The following is a 17,787-nucleotide window of genomic DNA, read 5'->3' on the forward strand; positions in this document are numbered from 1 at the left end:
GGGACATCTATAACTGACCGGGGCAGATGTCGCCTGGGGGCGTGCGTTTGCCAGGGCTCATTGAACTGTACGTTTTGCGGTGTGCAGCTTATACCTCAATGCAAATGTTTATTCTCCATCATTTCAAAAGTCAGCCAGATCAAGGAGGAATCCGTGGCACGCACAGAAAACACAAAAACAAAACAAAACACGACCTGCAGTGAACCTCCCACGGTGATCGCGTTTCCAGCTCCGCACCTTCCTAGCGCAGACTCGGTCCCACCACGGCGCCCCGCGCCCCGGGGCATGTGCGCGGCAGGGGTGGGGCCCGCGGTCCCTCCGGGGCCCGCAGGCTCGGCCGCTGGGAGACGCCGACCGCCGCGGGAGCACGGGCCCCAGGACGCGCCCCCACCGGGCCGGGCCCCCGCCCCTGCCGCCCACTGCCCGTGGCCCTCGCCTCCCTGCCTGCCGCCCGCCGCCCCCGGTCCTCCTACCCCGCTCCCCCGCCGGTCTCCGGCTGTCCCGGCCCCGGTGCCCCCGCCCCGCCGTCGGCCCCGGAGAACGCGCCATCCCGGAACCACCCCAGCTGCCTTCCGCGGACGCACGGACGCCTCTCCCGCCCGGCCGCCCTCCCCCGCGGCCACCACCGCCAGCCGCGCTCCGGGGGCCGGGGAGGGGCTGCGCGGCGCGTCTCCACGGCGACCGGGCGGCGGCGCGTCGCCTCGGGGCCTGGGCCGGAGGCGGAAGTCCCGCCCCCGCCAGCTCCCGCGAGACTTTGCGAGCGCGACGTAGCCGGAAGCTGGTGGCGGCTGCTGGGCGCCCGGGCGCGTCCCCGTTTCCGTGCGGCGATCCGACCCCGGCTCCGGCCCGACCCCGGCGGCCCCGTCCGCCCCCCGCCAGGTAAGCGCGCGGCTCGGCGGCGCGGGCTCGGCCTGAGGCCCCGGCTCCCGCGGCGTCGTCCCCGGCGTTCCGGGGCAGACGTCCCCGCCGCGGCCGCCCCCGCCCGGACCCCGCTCCGCCCCGAGGCTGCCGCCCCCCGCCCCGCCGCCCCCTTCCTCCGAGGCTGCCCTCCGCCCGCACCCCGGGTCTGGAATCCCCCCCCCCGGTTCCGCGGGTCCGGAGGGTCCCTGCCCGCCCACGTCGCCGCCCGGGGCGCGAGCAGGACCCTGCCCCGTCGCCTTCAGCCCCCTCCTCCCGGGCTCCTTAGGACCCAGGACCGGGCCTGGGCTTCCACCCGGTGTCATCAGAAGCGGGGTGCTGGGGAGCCCCGTCTCATCAGCTCGCCGGGTTTCCTCTTGACCCTTTGACGTGGACGCCTCTCCTAAGGGAGGGAGGAGAAACCAGGAAGGGGCTTTCCACACCTGTCTCAGTCTCTGTGGGTTTGGAAGAACTGTGCTCCCTGTCTGTTCCCTTAAACGCCTTACTTCCAGGCCACCAGTTCTAAGAAGTAATTCTGCTCATTTTCTGCGGGTCTCATTAATATTCCTGCCATGCTCTGCTAATTTTAGCACCAAAGTTTGGCTCTAAAGTGACCCAGGGCGTCGAAGCTGCTAGCTTTGTTTGGGCATCCCTTCCTGCGGCCGCATCCCTCTCAGAGTTGAGAAGTCATCGGTTCTTCGGGAGAAAGGGCTTCTGTTCTTAGACGTGGGTCCTTAGGCGCTTCTGACTCAGGATTTCTGCTTGTCACTGTGTTACAGCCCTAGGGCGTGAGCAGTGTTCTTAAGTATCCGTTTTGATCTCACCTGTTTTGAGGGTTCCAGCTTAACGGATCCTGAGTTTTAAGTCTCAGCGGCTTCCGAACTAATACAAAGTGTCCTCGTTGGTTTGACGTTTACTGAAGTACGTGCGCTTGCAGGAGGAGGTGTAGTTCTACATCTTGGTTTCAGGTGTTAAGAGTTCCTGGATTATTTTTCAAGGTAAACCATATTTGTGCTTTTGAAGGTTAGGAGGTATTTGCTTTTGTGTTATTAACTTTAACATTGCAGGGTACTGGGGCTCACGAATACCCAAAATGAGTCACATAGAGGAGTTCCTTTTAAATCCAAGGAAAGTCCTTTATTTTTTGCACATTTTCTCCCTGCAGCAGTCCTGAGTATCCTGTGTATTTTACAGTTAGAAATTCAAGGAGCGTCTCATGGTTCTGACTTCTGTTTGCCCGTGTCTGTTGGCCAGTACATGAGCCCCTGAGAGCAGGCGTGGTGCTGTGGGAAGGAGGGAGCGTGGAGACCCAGAGCGGCCCCGTCCTGCTCTGGCGGCTCACCTCCTCCGCATGGGCCATGGCTTTTGCGTGTGCCTGCCGTGAGAAGAATGTGTCCCAACGGCCTTGTAAGCTCAGCCCCGCTACCCTCGGTGCCGGGACCTCTCCAGCCTGGCTTTGCCCCTTTCCACCTTCAGTGCCGTGTTCCCGTGGACGCTTGGTTTGATGACAGTGTCGTCTCAATGAGTCATGCTGGGGTCCAAGTCCATGCGGTCAGGAGTAAGCGTTCAGACCTCCTGCCTCATGCTCTGTGGCTCCTGGGCGTTCCCACACAAGGCACAGAGAATCATGAAGTAGAAGGCAGCCCAGGGTGAACTTTTGGCTTTGTTTTGATGAACTGCAGAAAAGAGATATTTATCTCCTGACTTTGAATGGGTTTAAAGTGGGTGCTGGTGAATGATAGGAGTCATGGGCGTCAAAATTCAGGAACTTTGGCTGTGTGGAGGGTTGGGACCCCCCCCCCCCCACTGTGAGTACCTTGTTTCTGCGTACTTATGATGAGAAATGAAATATAGGACAGGTTTTTCTTTCTTTTTTTAAGCCTCACCTCAACATAAATTTCCACCTACACCATGAGTAGGAAAGCTGGTCTACACAGCCCTCTTGAATGCAGTGAAGGAGGAAGGGGCAGCCGTGCACACGTGTGGTTTCCTGTGGCTTACAGAGTGCTGTGTGTTCTCGGTGTAGTCAGGGGTAGAGGGAACAGCACACAGCTCTGTCCAGATCGAGAGGCGGGCGAGGCTCAGAGAGAGCGCGCTGAGGTGTGGGCTGGCGGGGGTGCAGGCCCGCTGCCTCCAGGCTGGACTGTCTCTGCAGCCTGCCCAGTGGTGGTGGTGCAGGGCCACTGGGTCATTCTCGCTGGATGCTGGAGTTGGTACCACCCCTTCCTTCAGCTTTGAGTCTCAACTATGTCGGTTTTCCCGGCCCTGAATTAGATGGGCCACCAGCAGCAGTTGTACTTGTTGGTTAGGAGAGCTGCGGAGACAGCCGTAGGTTTTTCTCTTCAGCCTGAGCCTGGTTGCCGCTATCCCACTGGGGTCCCTGTGAGCCACCACAGCGGGGCTGATGGTCTGAAGCCACTCTCTGTCCTGCTGCAGCCACCCTGTTGCCCCAGGCCTCGGAATGGCCCCGGAAGGACCCACCTGCAGGTCCCCCAGCAGGCCGGCCGTTCCCACACTCTGGGCAGGGGCACTGCTTCTGCCCCGCACTGGGAGGTGGCAGGAGGCTGGAGCAGAGTCCCTGGGCTCCCTGACCCTGATCAGCCCAACTGTGGAGTGTCACCTTTTAGGAGGAACATCGAATTTGGCAGCCCATCTGTGTGTGTGTGTGTGTGTGTGTGTGTGTGTGTGTAAAGACTACCCTTACTGTGAATTTCACCATTAGAAGACAGGACGTTTTATAAACGATGCAGTCTTGACGGGGAATGAGCACGTGGCGCCAGTAGTTACATGATCTTCCTGATCCTCGCCCTGGCCACAGCCTGGGCGCCTCCTGGGGTGCGGGGAGCAGAGTTCTTTGGAAAGTGGTCCCCACGGCCCCCTGCAGCCAGCGGCCCTGTGACCAGGGCTTGCGAGCAGCTCAGCAGAGCTGCCCCTCAGGTTTTCTGCTATGTGGTGTTTTTGGACAGACGCTGTTTTCTTTTCTGTAGAGCAGCCTGTGTGTAAGTTTAAAGCGCTTGTTTTTCTCTTTTGCAGGATCATGGCCAGCCCAAGAACCAGGAAGGTTCTTAAAGAAATCAGGGTGCAGGATGAGAACAACGTAAGTCTCTGCCTCCCCCCATGCCGTGGTCAGGGTCAGCGAGTCCCAGGAAGTTGCACTCTAGGCCTGTGGTTCTGGGGCCCTCCTTGAGTGGATGGTGGTTGGCGTGGCTCTGGATGTGCGTGGCTTGTGCTGGCCGGTGGCGTGGGTGGGTGGCTCTTAGAGTGGTGGCCATTTCTGGCACTCATCAGTGCTGGCTATTGGGGGTGCGGGGTCCTGGCTATTGGGGCTGGGGGCTCCTGGCTGTTGGGGTGGGTGCTGGTCCACATTTCTCAGGTCACATCACCCTAAGGACAGGTCTGCCTCATGTCTGAATGTTTTATTACACGGGAGGCTCTTGCCCCTCACGCCTGGCCCCACCCACGCCCTCTGGCCACCCTGGGCAGCCCTGTTGGGCCCATCTGCATTTGCTCTTCTGCACCCATTCCTTGGGGCCACCTGTTGGGTCTCTGGTCCTGGGCTCTGCCCTGAGCCACCTGGTGAGTCCCTGTGGCCCTTTACAGGTTTGTTTTGAGTGTGGCGCATTCAATCCTCAATGGGTCAGTGTGACCTACGGCATCTGGATCTGCCTGGAGTGCTCGGGGCGACACCGTGGGCTCGGGGTGCACCTCAGGTCAGTGTCCTGCCGCTCCAGCTCTGCGGAGAGCCCATGGGCAACCCCTCGTCTGTTCTGACCCTGGAGGTGCTGACGCCAGGGAAGCTCGGGGCCGCCTCCCACTGCGTGGCCAGTGTCACTGCGGTGATGCCACCTGCAGGGATGCAGCCGCTGGCCCTCAGCCTCCCCTTCTCTGCTGCTTGCTGTGTCTAGTTCGCAGCGTGGTGCTGGGTGGAGGGGCGTCGCTGGTATCCCCAGTGCTGAGTGATTCGCTCGATCCTCTGGTTTCCAGCTTTGTACGCTCCGTGACTATGGACAAGTGGAAGGGCCTTGAGCTTGAGAAGATGAAGGCGGGCGGGAACGCCAAGTTCCGCGAGTTCCTGCAGTCGCAGGAGGATTACGATCCTTGCTGGTCCTTGCAGGAGAAGTACAACAGCAGAGCCGCGGCCCTCTTCAGGGATAAGGTAGGGGTGGCCAGCTCGCTCTCGCCCGTGGTGCGGGGTGCTCCCTCGTTGTGGCAGCCGGACTGTGGTCTTTAGTGGTTCTGGAGCTGGTTCTTTTGGCTGGTTCTGGCACATCCCCGGGCACGCGCAGTACGGGACAGACGAGAATGTCGTGATCCTCGCCGCCCTGGGGCAGACACTTCCTGCCAGATGGGAGGCACATGGCTTTAATCACCAGGGGAGGAGACAGACCTTCCCCGCCTCCAGGGGAAAAAGGACTATGGCCCTTACTGGCTCTGTGACACGTTGGGCACAGTGTTTCTAAGAAGTATGAAGGCCAAATAGGTGGGTCTCCTGCGTTTGAAGTTGGAGCTGCACCAGCCAGGAGCTCCCCAGCTCTGTTGTTGATTGTAAAGTGAGCCCTGGCCTCGCATCCACACCTGGGCTGTGCACCTGAGCAGGGGCCATCAAGTGGGGCCGGGAGGAGGCTGCAGGTGTGGGTGCTCCAGGCGCGCCGTGGGGGCTGCGCTAGAGTGGATGGCATCCACGGGCGTCGCCAGACTGCTTCGTGCTCTGACACCCTGTGTCTTGTTGTCAGGTGGCCGCTCTGGCCGAAGGCAGAGAGTGGTCTCTGGAGTCGTCACCTGCCCAGAACTGGACCCCGCCTCAGCCCAGGATGCTGCCGTCCGCGGCGCACCGGTAGCTGCTCCTGGGGCCCCAGTGCGGTTTCTGCTGGGCCCTGATCTTCGTAGCTTGGCTTCCCCCACGGATTCCCCCCTTCTTTGCTGTCGTGACAGAAGTCAGAGGGAAAAACAGCTTTTTTAGATTGTCAAAACAGTACAAGCTTTTGGTAAAATTTCATCCCATAAAGCTGTCTCAGATAGTGCCCCAGGCAGGCCCCACACGTCTTCCACACGTGCACACGGCCACGTGCCCTGTGGCGCCATGGGAGCGCACGTCTCCATCTGCTCACGGGGGTTCTGTCTCCCCCTCCCCAGACTTACCCATCTGTCTGTGGCGCTGGCCCTGCCACCCTGGAACCGACCCCTGTTATGGATGTGTCCCATGTCCTGCTCCAGGGAGCGTCCCCGGCAGGGTGACTGCAACGGGAGGTCTCCCCACCTCACCTGGAGCGCTGGGCCCCCGCCACGTCCATGTGCTTCTGGCAGAAGGCTTTGCACTGCGGCCAGCTCTGGCTCAATCCCAGGCCCTTAGCCCTCTTGCCCCACCTCTCCCCCAGTGCCTCCCGCCGACAGGGAGCGCCCACCGTGAAGGCCTCTTGTGCTGTCCATGAGGCCGGCATTGCTGGGGTTTTGGCACCTGAGCCCAGCAGCCACTGAGACGGAGCTTGAAGCCATCCTGGCCTCAGGTGCTCTTGGGGGTGACATGAAGGCACTGCCCACATAGGCCACATGGTTCCAGGGTGCTGCTGGGGTTACCTCAGACTCCACCCGGTCGTGGTCTCACCCGCCTTCGATGCTTGGTTTTAGAGCCTCCGGCCAGCCGCACAATGTGGCCGCCCCCTCGGACAAGGCTTTGGAAGACTGGCTGAATGATGACCTAGGCTCCTATCAAGGGTAAGCACTTGAGAGCTGGGGGCAGCTCGGGCAGGCCAGGCCCACAGGGCTCCATCTGCTGGGCAGAGCTGCTCCCCTCGGGGCTCCCGTGTGCAGCGGGCACAGGGGTCCGAGTACAGCAAGCCGCAGCCGGTGTCGGCTAGGGGTCTCGGGTGTAGAGAAGAGCCAACGCTTAGAAGGAAAAAGGGCACGTTTTCTGCCTGGAGTCCACTGGACCTGTCAGTGAATTTCTGTCCCCAGCGCTGTCGTGAAGTTGTTTTGATCCTCTTTCCAGTATTTCTGTGACTGGGTTTGAGAACTTGCTGGGGTCCCTCTGGTCACAGGGCAGGAGGGTCTTTTTAAATGAACAGAAGGCGCATCTCTGCTGTGGGGAGCCTCGCAAGGCAGCACGCACGTGCCCAGAGCCCAGCCTCGCCTCCGCCCAGGGCCCCGCACCTTCGTGGGGAGCCGGGTGCACACCAGCGTCTTCAGTCTCTTGTTGGCTTTGTTTTCAGGACCCAAGGGAATCGCTACGTGGGGTTTGGGAACACAGCACCACCTCAGAAAAAAGAAGATGATTTCCTCAACAATGCCATGTCTTCCCTGTACTCGGTGAGGACTTTTGGGCCTGCAGACCGTGCCTCCTGTGGGCACACCCAGCTTGAGGGCACAGCGGCCGTCGGGGGCAGTGCAGCAGGCCTGGAAAACACGTGCTGTTTGTCTTGTTCTGATTTGAGAATCCCTTCCTTACCTTCAGCAATGTTTTCTTGCAAAAATGTGGCTTAAATTTTTCAGATCCCAAATGTATTCAGTCCCTATTTTTTTTTTTTAAGGTAGAATCTCGCTTTGTCATCCAGGCTGGAGTTCAGTGGTGTGATCTCGGCTCGCTGCAACTGCCGCCTCTCGGGTTCGAGAGATTCTCTTGCCTCAGTCTCCAAAGTAGCTGGGATTACTGGCGCATGCCACCATATCCAGCTAATTTTTGTGTTTTTAGTTGGGGCAGGGTTTCACCAGGTTGGCCAGGCTGATTTCGAACTCCTGAGTTCAGGTGATCTGTCTGCCTCGGCCTCCCAAAGCGCCAGGATTACAGGTGTGAGCCACCACACCCAGCCATCACGGGGTATAGTTCAAATCTAACAGCTGATGTTCTTCCTGAGAACCCAAGGACTGATGGCCGCTGAACGGCCCTGCTCTCTGTGGAGGGAGTGCTGAGTGTGCTGGGAAGCTGGCTCTGTGGGGGCTCGGTGGGGCTCTGGGGGCGCTTTGTGGCAGCACTGGAAAGCTGCTTGGGCGCTGCCGTCCTTGGGGATGCAGAGGGCTCGGCTGTGTAGATGTGGCCCCCCGCCTTTGCTCTCAGGGCCGTTCCTGGTCTGGGGGTGCCTGGACGCTCCAGGTCAGACATTCAAAGTGTGACAGCCTGGGCTTGTTGCCATTTTTCTGGTAATGGAAATACATTTTGTTTGACTTGCTTTTCCAAGGAAATTTTTACCGTCTGTAAAAAAAGATTTTTGCAGGGTGTGGTGGCTCACACCTGTAAGCCCAGTACTTTGGGAGGCTGAGGTGGGCAGATTACCTGAAGTCGGGATGAGATCAGCCTGGCCAACATGGCAAAACCCCGTTTCTACTAAAAAGATACAAAAATTGGCCAGCCATGGTGGCCTGTGCCTACAATCCCAACTACTTGGGAAAGCAGGCAGGAGAACTGCTTGAACCTGGGAGGTGAAGGTTGCGCTTCCAGCCTGGTGACAGAGTGAGACTCCATCTCAGAAAAAAAAAAAAAAGGATTTTTCTTCATCGCCGCATCGTTGTCCATCATTGGGGTCACATCAGCAACCTGAGCGTCTGGCCACGGGGCCGCTTACCTGGGAGCTTAGCTGCGAGCTGAGGAGAGGCTTGTTTTGTCTTCTGTTTTTCTTCCTTGAGACGGGTCTTGCTCTGTTGCCAGCGCTGGAATTCAGTGACACAGTCATGGCTCACTGCAGCCTCGAAGCCCTGGGCTCAAGACATCCTCCCTCCTTGGCCTCTCGAGTAGCTTGGCCTTCCAGAGTTCTGGGGTTATAGGTGTGAGCCACCACGCCTGGCCAGAAAGGGCTTTTTAATACTCATATGACAATGTCTTCAAAGTAGGTTGAGAAAAAAGCAGGTTTAAAGTCAATGCCTTCATCCGTAAGGAGCCCCCAAGTGCGTGGAGCCTCTGGTCACTTGGGGGGACCTGGCTGCGCCTCGACTGCGGGCAGTACGCTCGCTTTCTCTTGCAGTCATTCGGCATCTTTAGGGAAGAAAATCTCATTTTTTCAGCCTGGACGTGGGCTTCATTGTAGCGTCTCTTCCTTCTGCCTTTTCCTCTCTGGAGAAGGCAGCTCAGCTTAGTGATGGCTCAAGTGCGGGTCGCTCCACGTTTCCTTAGGAGAGGATGAGCTGTGATTGAAATGAGACACTTACTCTTCTAAGTAGCTTTAGTTTATCTTGGGAGACTTAGGAGGAAGCTCTGAGCATAGATGAAGGAGAGCAGGTTCCAGCGGTCATGACCCCCCATCTCACCTCTGTTCATCTAGGGAGGTAGGAGGGGGCAGCTGCAGCGGCAGGAGGGGGCACTGGCGGCCGTGGAGAAGGAGGAGGGGGCGCTGGGGGAGGAGGAGGGGGTGCTGGCGGCCGTGGGGAAGGAGGAGGGGGCGCCGGTGGCCGTGGGGAAGGAGGAGGGGGTGCTGGGGGAGGAGGAGGGGGCGCTGGCCACGTGGGGAAGGAGGAGGGGGCGCCGGGGGCCGTTGGGAAGGAGGAGGGGGCGCTGGCCACGTGGGGAAGGAGGAGGGGGCGCCGGGGGCCGTGGGGAAGGAGGAGGGGGCGCCGGGGGCCGTGGGGAAGGAGGAGGGGGCGCTGGCCACGTGGGGAAGGAGGAGGGGGCGCCGGGGGCCGTGGGGAAGGAGGAGGGGGCGCTGGCCACGTGGGAAAGGAGGAGGGGGCGCTGGCCACGTGGGGAAGGAGGAGGGGGCGCTGCGGGCCGTGGGGAGGAGGAGGGGGCGCTGGCCGCCTAGCCGGGTTCCTGGGTCTCTGTCCTGACGTGGCTGCTCTCTGTCGCCCCCCTCAGGGCTGGAGCAGCTTCACCACTGGAGCCAGCAGGTTCGCCTCAGCGGCCAAGGAGGGCGTAAGTCATCGTCCCCACCAGGCCACGGGGCCCTTGGGGCACCGGCCGCTGCTGGGCTGGGGTTCTGGGAGCTGCAGAAGGGATGTGAGACACAGAGGGCTTGTGGGTGCTCTAACCAGGGGCTGTGCCGTGTGTGCCAGCTGGGGTGGTGCCAGGGCCTTGGAGGTTCTGCAGGAACACAGCAGCCCGGCCGTTCAGGAGCCTGGCAGGGGGTCCCGCCCCATGAAAGTGAGGGAGAGGTGAGCCTGGTCCATCCCTGGACTCCACCGTAACCCGGCAAGGCAGGTCTCAGGCACCACGTGTCCCTGAAGCTTCTGCTTCTGGGGCTCGTCGTGTTTTGACGGCGTTTCTCTCTCTTTCACCTGCTCATCCTGAAACGCGGGGAGGATTTGGAACTTTTGTCAGGGCAGACGGTGGAGCGCGAGGCAGGGACCCAGGAGCAGGCCTGAAAGCAGGATGGGGCTGGGGCCCCTGGGGGCTGGGCTGTGGTGTGAAAGGAGAAGTGGGAGCCCGGAGCGGGGCAGAGCATTGCACTGGGTCCCTGCAGCTGCCCGGACAGGCATCCCCGCACCCTAGTTGGGGCCCTTGTGAGCAGAACTCACAGTGCGCACCTGCCACGTGTCTCCGTAATCACTCTGGGCCCGTGTCTTCCCCGGGCCCTGCACGCGGCAGCAGGCCAGGTGTGAAGGCTCCGGCTCCCATGGCCCCATCACTCCATTTGCCGAGTGGCTGCTTTTGGTCAGGGCCTCCGTTTCCTCGCCTCCAGGGGAGGGCCGCAGCCTAGGGAAGTCCAGGTGCCTTCCAGCCAGAGTGTCATGGTCAGCCTTTCCTCCTCCCATGGAGTGCAGAGGTCGCTCAGGTGCTGGGCGTCGCTGTGCCTGGACCCTGCTGGACAAGGAGCCATCCCCACGTCACGGGAGATGGGGCTGGGGTGGTGGCGAAGCCCACTGACGAGCACTGCTGTGGCTTCCCCAGCCTGTCCTCTGCCCCAGCAGGCTCCACCCCAGGGCCACATCTGCAGGTGTCCTGAAGGCTGGAGATGGGGCTGGCCCTGTTCCCCGGCTGTGTACTGCTCTTGTGCACCCTGACCCCAGTGGCACGCCGGGCCGGCCACCCTCCGGGGAGAAGCCGGCATTTGTGCTAAGGCAGGCCCCGCTGCGGCTCTCCTGGGCATCTCAGAGCTGTAGGTCGCCTCAGAGCCGCCGGCAGCCCAGGGGCCACTGGGAGACAGTCCTAGAACTGAGAGTCTGTGGGCCCTGAGGAAGGAAGCATGGCCGGCGGTGCTAAGACTGTTGACTCTGTCCGTGTGTTTCATCTCAGGCTACAGTGTTAACACTGTCAAGCCCTGTCTGTGTTTTTCATTTTAGGCTACAAAATTTGGATCCCAAGCAAGTCAGAAGGTAACAGGGGAGAAGCTTCTGCACCTGTCCTGAGCCTCTGACGTCGTGTGCAGCACCCAGAGCTGCCTGGTTCCCTCTTCCCAGGCCGCGTGCTCAGGGCTAAGGGCCCAGCATAGCAGGGGTGTTCCCAGCATGTGGCTCCCTGGTTCGGCCCCTCCTCATGCCAGCGTGGCTGCCCCATGGGCCCGCTCAGGGCCTCAGGGCCAAACTCGTCACTGTTGCTGGCACCTGGCGCCGGTGTGCAGCCACTCTGCAGCTGAGCACCTTGTCGGGAGCAGGACCGCCAGGCTTGGCAGATGGCCTACACTGGCGGCGGCTGCTCAGCGGGCAGGGGCGTTGCGGGTGGGGCTGTGCCGGCGGCACCCAGGATGATCTGTACTCGGGGGCCACGGAACGACCGCCTTCCCTGGCCAGGACGTCCCCAGTTGTAGGCAGTGTGGCCTCGGGCCTTCATGTATTCGTATTCTTTAGGATGTGAGTGGCAACCCCACGGTCCCCACTTGGTGGTCAGGGCTGTGGTCTGGCTGTCCTGAGGGTCAGAGTCACCCAGGAGGCAGTGGCCACATGAGGCCTACCACGAAAGCCAGGACTGCAGGCGTGGAGCTGTACGTGGTTTTTTAGGACACACCCTTGCTCCCAGCGGTAGGGGCCCATTCTCACAAGGTGCCCGTCCGTCACCCCCGCGGCCTGTAGCACTCCTTTCCTCTCTGAGGGAGTCTTCCGTGTGACCACCCCCAGCTGCGGGGACGCCTGCCTGGCTTTGCCGCAGCCCCCGGGCTCCTGAACCGCAGTTGCTCACGTGGTTCCTGAGCGTGGTGGTCAAGTCCAGGGCAGGGTGGCTCCAGGTCGTGTTGCCGAGACACCGCGCCCCCCCCCAACCCCTGTGCTGCCTTAGCGCTGCGGCACCACGTGGTGGGTTCGAAGGCGCTTTGGGTTACTAATGCCACCCTCACCTTGCTCTCTCCTCACCTGTCGCCTCGCTGTCGGGTAAAGTTTTGGGGTCACAAGCCGCAGCCGGAGCCGGTAAAGCCCGCGTCTGCTCGTGCATGGCGTCCACGTCTCCGCCGAGAATGCGCTTGGCTCCCGCCGCCCCTCCTGCGTGCTGCCGCTGTCTTGTGTCACCTCACGTGTGCGCACGCACAGACCCTCTCCCGGCCTTGGGCCGTGGCTCTCCTTTGAGATCCAGGATCTGCATCAGGCTTGGTGGTGTGTGCGTGTCACCCTAGTACCACTGTGCTCCAGCCTCGCAGGATAATGAGACATCGTCCCAAAAACAGACCCTGACCCAGGCTTGCTGCTGAGAGGCGCTGGCGGGAGCGGGGGCACTGGGTGTGGGGCTGCTGAGCAGGGTTTCCGGGCCACGCTGCCTCCCTTGAACTTGGTGCAGAGGATCTTGGCTCCGTGACGAGTCCTTCCCCTGACAGTCTTTGATCTGCGGTTTTCCCTGCGCAGAGGTCGTGGGGAGAGGAGGTCTCACACCACATCCCCAGGTGGCCCTGTGGCCTCGATGCCCGAGTGACCCAGGATCGGGAGGGGCTGTGCTCCTTTCTCAGCAGCTTCTTCCCGTGGCCCCAGCCTCCCTGCCCTCTTCCCTCCAGGGGGCGTTGGTGCCTGCCTGGGGGGGAAGACGAGGCATCCCAGGTCAGCCTGGGGTGGCCACAGCTGGTGTTGGCCTCAGGCTTGGGCTGCACAGGGCATGTCCCCACCAGCCCAGCCCCGCTGGCTGCATGGCAGCGCATGAGGGAGACCCCCAGAGGGAGCTGCCTGTGTCCTTGAGGGCCCTTCCTGGGAGAATGGGGGGCACGGTCTTCGCCTTCTCGAGATGGTGGCTGACTGCACGTTGGGGGTTGTGTGCAAAGCCCTGTTCCTGCCTCCTCTGCTTGTGTCCTGCTGCCTTCCCCTGCTGGCGAGGCTCCCTCTGCCCTTTGCTGGCCTGGGCTGCCGCTGCCAACCTGTCTCCAGCATGGAGTTGGCATCAGGGCTTACACGACGTCCCTTCCTACAGGCGTCCGAGCTGGGCCACAGCCTGAACGAGAGCGTCCTCAAGCCCGCGCAGGAGAAGGTGATGGGGCAGCTCCGAGGGCTTGGTGCGCTGCTTGTACCCAGAGCCCTTCACTCGGCGGGTGGAGGGGGGCTGTTGGGGGCGTCGGGGCTGGTTTGTCCAGCAGCTGGCACTCAGGCCCAGCCTCACAGCCCGCCTCTCTAGCGCGGGCCTCCAGCTGACCTCTTCCCCTGGCCTGGGGCCTCCCTCGCAGGCCCCCAGCCGCTTCCTCTCCTCTGGTGTGGGAATGACACCTGCCATCCTCGGTCAGGAGCCCTGCTAGCTCCCTGCCTCCTTCCGGGCCTGACTAGGACACGCAGGGGGCCCACCTGGGCAGCGTGGACCGTGCTCAGGCCACTTGGTCAGCGTACCTGGCCGGGGCCATGTCTGCAGGTGTCAGGCCTGGCAGCAATGTGGTCTCTTGATGCTGGAATCACTTTGGGGCCAGTGTGGAACTTCCTGGGCTCAGCCTGACAGCTGTCCATGTGCCCTTGTCTCGGGTGTCCTCACCCTGGGGACTTCCTGCATTCCAGAAGCTTTAGGCTTTAGTCTCTTCTGCCCCCACTAACACCACCATCTTAACCCATGCAGGTGAAGGAGGGAAAGATTTTTGATGATGTGTCCAGTGGGGTCTCTCAGTTGGCATCCAAGGTAGGGAGCCTGCCAGAGATGCAGGCACGGCTGAAGCCAGTCTCCATATCCACGGCCCTGGGCACGAGAGCAGGGGCCCTCTGAGCAGGCCCCGGCCTGCCCCAGCCCGCCCTGGCAGTGGCGCTGTCCTCTGAGACGGGAGGAGGGCCGCCCGGCCCGACGGCCAGAGGGATATGGAGACAGCTCGGCCCACTGCGGCCCGGCCCGCCACTAACTGTCCCTCCTGCTCTTGCCTTGCTGCTGCTGGCCGTTCCCTCGGTAAGTGCCGGGCCGTCCCCGCCGTCTGCTGTCCGCGGCTCTGTGGGCCGGTCGGCGTCTGCGTTCTGTCCTCTTGACTGGTGTGAGGTGCTCTGCAGATGGAGAGGGAAGAGCAGCCCCCCCCCGTGTGTGTGTGGGTGGGTGCTCCTGCGGCGTGTCCGTGCGCGTCTTGTGTCTGTTCGAGTGTGCCAGGCACCCCTCGCTTCTGGATTTTACCTGGACCTTCTCAACCGGTTGGCGTGCACTGGCTTGCGTGCCTGTGCCGTGACGGGGCCTCCCTAACCTCTCTTCCCATCTCCTTCCAGGTCCAGGGAGTCAGCAGTAAGGGATGGCGGGACGTCACCACCTTTTTTTCGGGGAAAGCAGAGGGCCCCTTGGACAGGTATGCCGTGTCCCCACCCGCTGGGCCTGTGTCCCACCCCACCCCCACTCCTATCAGAGGCTCTCCAGGAAGTGGTCGGCATCCTTGCTGGGCAGTGCGGGGGTGGGGGGGCACCGTGGAAGGCTCTCCTAGTGCCCTGCCGCTTTGGGGGCCCATCTCACCTGTCCCTGCCCTGGCTGTGTGCTTTTTGAAGCAAAAGCTGGGCACCTCCGGCTGGGGGCGTGGGAGAATCTCACTGACATGCCCCTACATAGAACTGGTGAGAGGAGGAGCCAGCCCTGCTCGGCCATTCCTCTGTCTCCCAGCCTCGGTGGGCGGAGCAGTTGGGGGGCCAGGGGACAGCAGGGCTGGGACGCCCAAGACCTGTCCTGGGTCCTATATTTGGCTCTGCCCTTGGCACTGGGTGCCCCGGGCATTTCTGCTGGAAGCTGGCTGCTCTTCTCAGTCCCTGACCCCAACGGTAACCACAGGGCTCTCATCGGGCCTGGCCCATGCTGTCCACTGAGACACCAGCCCTCGTGGGCACAGATGCTCTGCCCCCAGATGAGCCCGAACTTGCCCTGCAGATGCTACACCCTTTCCCTCCCTTTGTGTGTGTGACTCCAGCTGAGGGCAGAGGGCAGGGCCTGGTCCAGGGCCCACATGCAGCGGGAGCATCTCTGGGGAGAGCCTGAATCCCCACGTGAGGCATCTCTGGGGAGAGCCTGGGTCCCCACGTGAGGCATCTCTGGGGAGAGCCTGGGTCCCCACGTGAGGCATCTCTGGGGAGAGCCTGAATCCCCACGTGAGGCATCTCTGGGGAGAGCCTGGGTCCCCACGTGAGGCATCTCTGGGGAGAGCCTGGGTCCCCACGTGAGGCATCTCTGGGGAGAGCCTGGGTTCCCGTGTGAGGCCAGTGCCCCTGCCCCTCCCCCTCCCCACGTGGCTAAACCACTGATGATACAGCAGGTTGGACCTGGTAGAAAAGGGAATTTTCTGTAAAAGAGTGGGCCCTGGTTCTCCGGGTCCCTGGCACAGTTTCTTCTGCTCTGAAATAGGAGAACCAGCTCCTGCCTGGCGGGGCTGCTGTGGACCCCGAATGCGGGCCTGGGAAGGTGCCACAGGGCCTGGTGGTCACTGCAGCTGCAGAGCTGTCGGGGGCGCGGAATTCTGAGTGGTGGGCTGAGTGGCATTCAGAGTCCCCCTTGTCTCTTTGAAAGCCCCTCCGAGGGCCACAGTTACCAGAACAGCGGTCCGGACCACTTCCAGAACAGCGCCATAGACCAGAGCTTCTGGGAGACTTTCGGGAGCACCGAGTCCGCCAAGGCCCGGAAGTCCCCGAGCAGCGACAGCTGGACCTGCGCGGACACGTCCGCGGAGAGGAGGAGCTCCGACAGCTGGGAGGTGTGGGGCTCGGCGTCCCCCAACAGGAACAGCCACAGCGACGGCGGGGAGGGCGCGGAGGGCGCCAGGAAGGCGGGGCCGCCGGCCGTGCCCGCCGACGACGGCTGGGATGACCCGAACTGGTAGGGCCGCCGCGGGCCGCCCTGTCCCCGGCGCCCGGGTGACTTCGTGTTTGCGCTCTGCCCTCGTTCTCCTTCCATTTGACCCAAGGACCGGCGGCCGCAGTGTGAGGACAGCGTCTCGGGAGGCGGGACTCCGGGGAGACTCGGGTTCGCGCCGCCTGTCCGCCGTGGGAGTCGGCGCGTGGGCGGCCTGCTCTCCGTCCCGCGCTCCTGGACTCCAGCAGGGCCTGGCGTGGCTCACTGGGAGGTGGGCTGCGGCACGGACCCTCGCGACTGCGTTCCGGCGGCAGGTTTGACACGTCTCCGGGGTCAGGGAGCAGCCACGTGCCGGGCTGTCGGCGATGAGAGGAGCCACGTCTCCTGGAGATGAGTTTAACTCTGAGTTTGCTTTAGATCTTTCTCTTTGAAGAAAGCGAGTGGAGGCTAAAGATGGAAATGCCGAAGGTGACGCTGGCGCTCACACTGCCGCCGACCGCCCTCGCTCCCGCGTCCACGCCTGCCTGGGCCTGTGCCGTCAAATCCGTGTCATCAGCCTCAGTGGCTTCCCCGCATCAGCCTCGTCCAGCCACAGTCGCCACATTCACCGGACGCACCTCCCAGCGGCCGTGCCCGAGCTATTCTCAGTGCTGGAACCTGACTGTCCCGGAACACCCCTGTTACAACACAGGAGTGTGGGGGCGGTGCAGGGGCTGTGACAGTAGGAGGGGCCCGGATTCAGGAGCTGAGCTGGGGTCACCTGTGTGCAGTGCCTGGGCCTGGGGAGGGTCCATCTCCTGGTTGGCCCGCAGCACGCAGCTGTGCCCGCATCCCTCCGCCGCCGCCTTCTGGCTTCTCCGTCCTTTGAGTCCGATTGGCTGCCTTGAACCTGCCCTGCAGACCGGTGCCCGCCCCATGCCGACCTTCCCTGAGGACTGGATGACGTGCTGCTGCGTGTGACTCAGTCTCCCTCATCTGCCGCGTGTGACCCTCCGTCTGGCCAGCGTGCGTGTGCCAGAAGCTTGTGCAGTGTGTGAGGTGCCCTCCCCTGCCGCCGTGGCCTCAGCCGCACTCCCTGATCACCCCGCTTTCCGACCGCCGTCTGCAGCGCTCCTGGAGCCCTGTGCACGTCCCACCTCAGGGACTCGGCCACCTGCGGCACAGGATGGGCCCTAGATTTCAGGGGGCCCTCCTGGCACCCGCTCCTCCCTGTGGGCACCAGCCCCCTTGGTAGCTGACGTGGAGGGCCTGTGCACTTGGCTGCCACGGACAGACTTGGTCACCAAAGCAGCCACCTGCTGTAGTTGGGCCTGGGGTCAGGGGCTCGGGGTGCTGAGAAGCCTCAGGGCAAAGTGGCCAGCACAGAGGTCCCAGGAAGTCAACCCTGGAGAGCAGAGCTGAGGTCTTGGAATGTCTCTCTTGAGCTGAGGCTTGGGCGGCCTCGTGGTTTTCCCCAAGGGCTGCTTGGATCCTGGTGGGCTGATCACTCTGAGGAGGGGTGGACTCCGCATGCCCATTTCTACACCGGCGCCTTGACTTGGCAGCACGAACTCAAGCTCTTCCCCCCGCCCCCCGGGAAGGTGCCTTGCTTGGGGGCAGCGTGACAGTCCCTTCTGATGGGAAGTGCAGTCAGTGTTGGGAGGGAGGGTTCGGGGCCACCTTCGGAAGGGGATGTGGTGGCTGAGACCCCTCTGCAGAGGGTGAGGGCCTTTCCCTTCTGCAGGTGCGGGCAGGTGTCCCGGGACGGGCGCTGGGGCCTCTCCTGGCTGTGTGAGGGCCCACGTGGAAGGCACGGAGCTGGCAGCATTCCAATAAAGCACACGGAACGTCTGGGTACATCCCAA

The 17,787-nt window shown here is 62.3% G+C and overlaps 1 protein-coding gene across 6 annotated transcripts; it reads left to right on the forward strand.

Moving 5' to 3' along the window:
* Positions 1 to 766: 766 nt before the first annotated feature.
* ARFGAP1 (ARF GTPase activating protein 1) lies at positions 767 to 17,787 on the forward strand. 6 transcript variants are annotated; one of them, XM_039479495.2, is made up of 14 exons: positions 767 to 879; positions 3,931 to 3,994; positions 4,498 to 4,607; positions 4,882 to 5,053; positions 5,631 to 5,731; positions 6,523 to 6,609; positions 7,104 to 7,200; positions 9,674 to 9,730; positions 11,098 to 11,130; positions 12,124 to 12,153; positions 13,136 to 13,192; positions 13,763 to 13,822; positions 14,386 to 14,462; positions 15,662 to 17,787. In XM_039479495.2, the coding sequence occupies exons 2-14, from the start codon at positions 3,935 to 3,937 to the stop codon at positions 15,969 to 15,971; spliced, it is 1,251 nt and encodes a 416-aa protein (XP_039335429.1). In that variant the 5' UTR covers positions 767 to 879; positions 3,931 to 3,934; the 3' UTR covers positions 15,972 to 17,787. The 6 variants fall into 6 exon arrangements, with proteins under 6 accessions (XP_039335429.1, XP_039335431.1, XP_039335432.1 ...); XM_039479497.2 differs by lacking the exon at positions 13,763 to 13,822; XM_039479498.2 differs by lacking the exon at positions 13,763 to 13,822 and having other exon boundaries at positions 14,392 to 14,462.

Source organism: Saimiri boliviensis, chromosome 9 (assembly GCF_048565385.1).
Source record: "Saimiri boliviensis isolate mSaiBol1 chromosome 9, mSaiBol1.pri, whole genome shotgun sequence".
NCBI classification, from domain to species: domain Eukaryota; kingdom Metazoa; phylum Chordata; class Mammalia; order Primates; family Cebidae; genus Saimiri; species Saimiri boliviensis.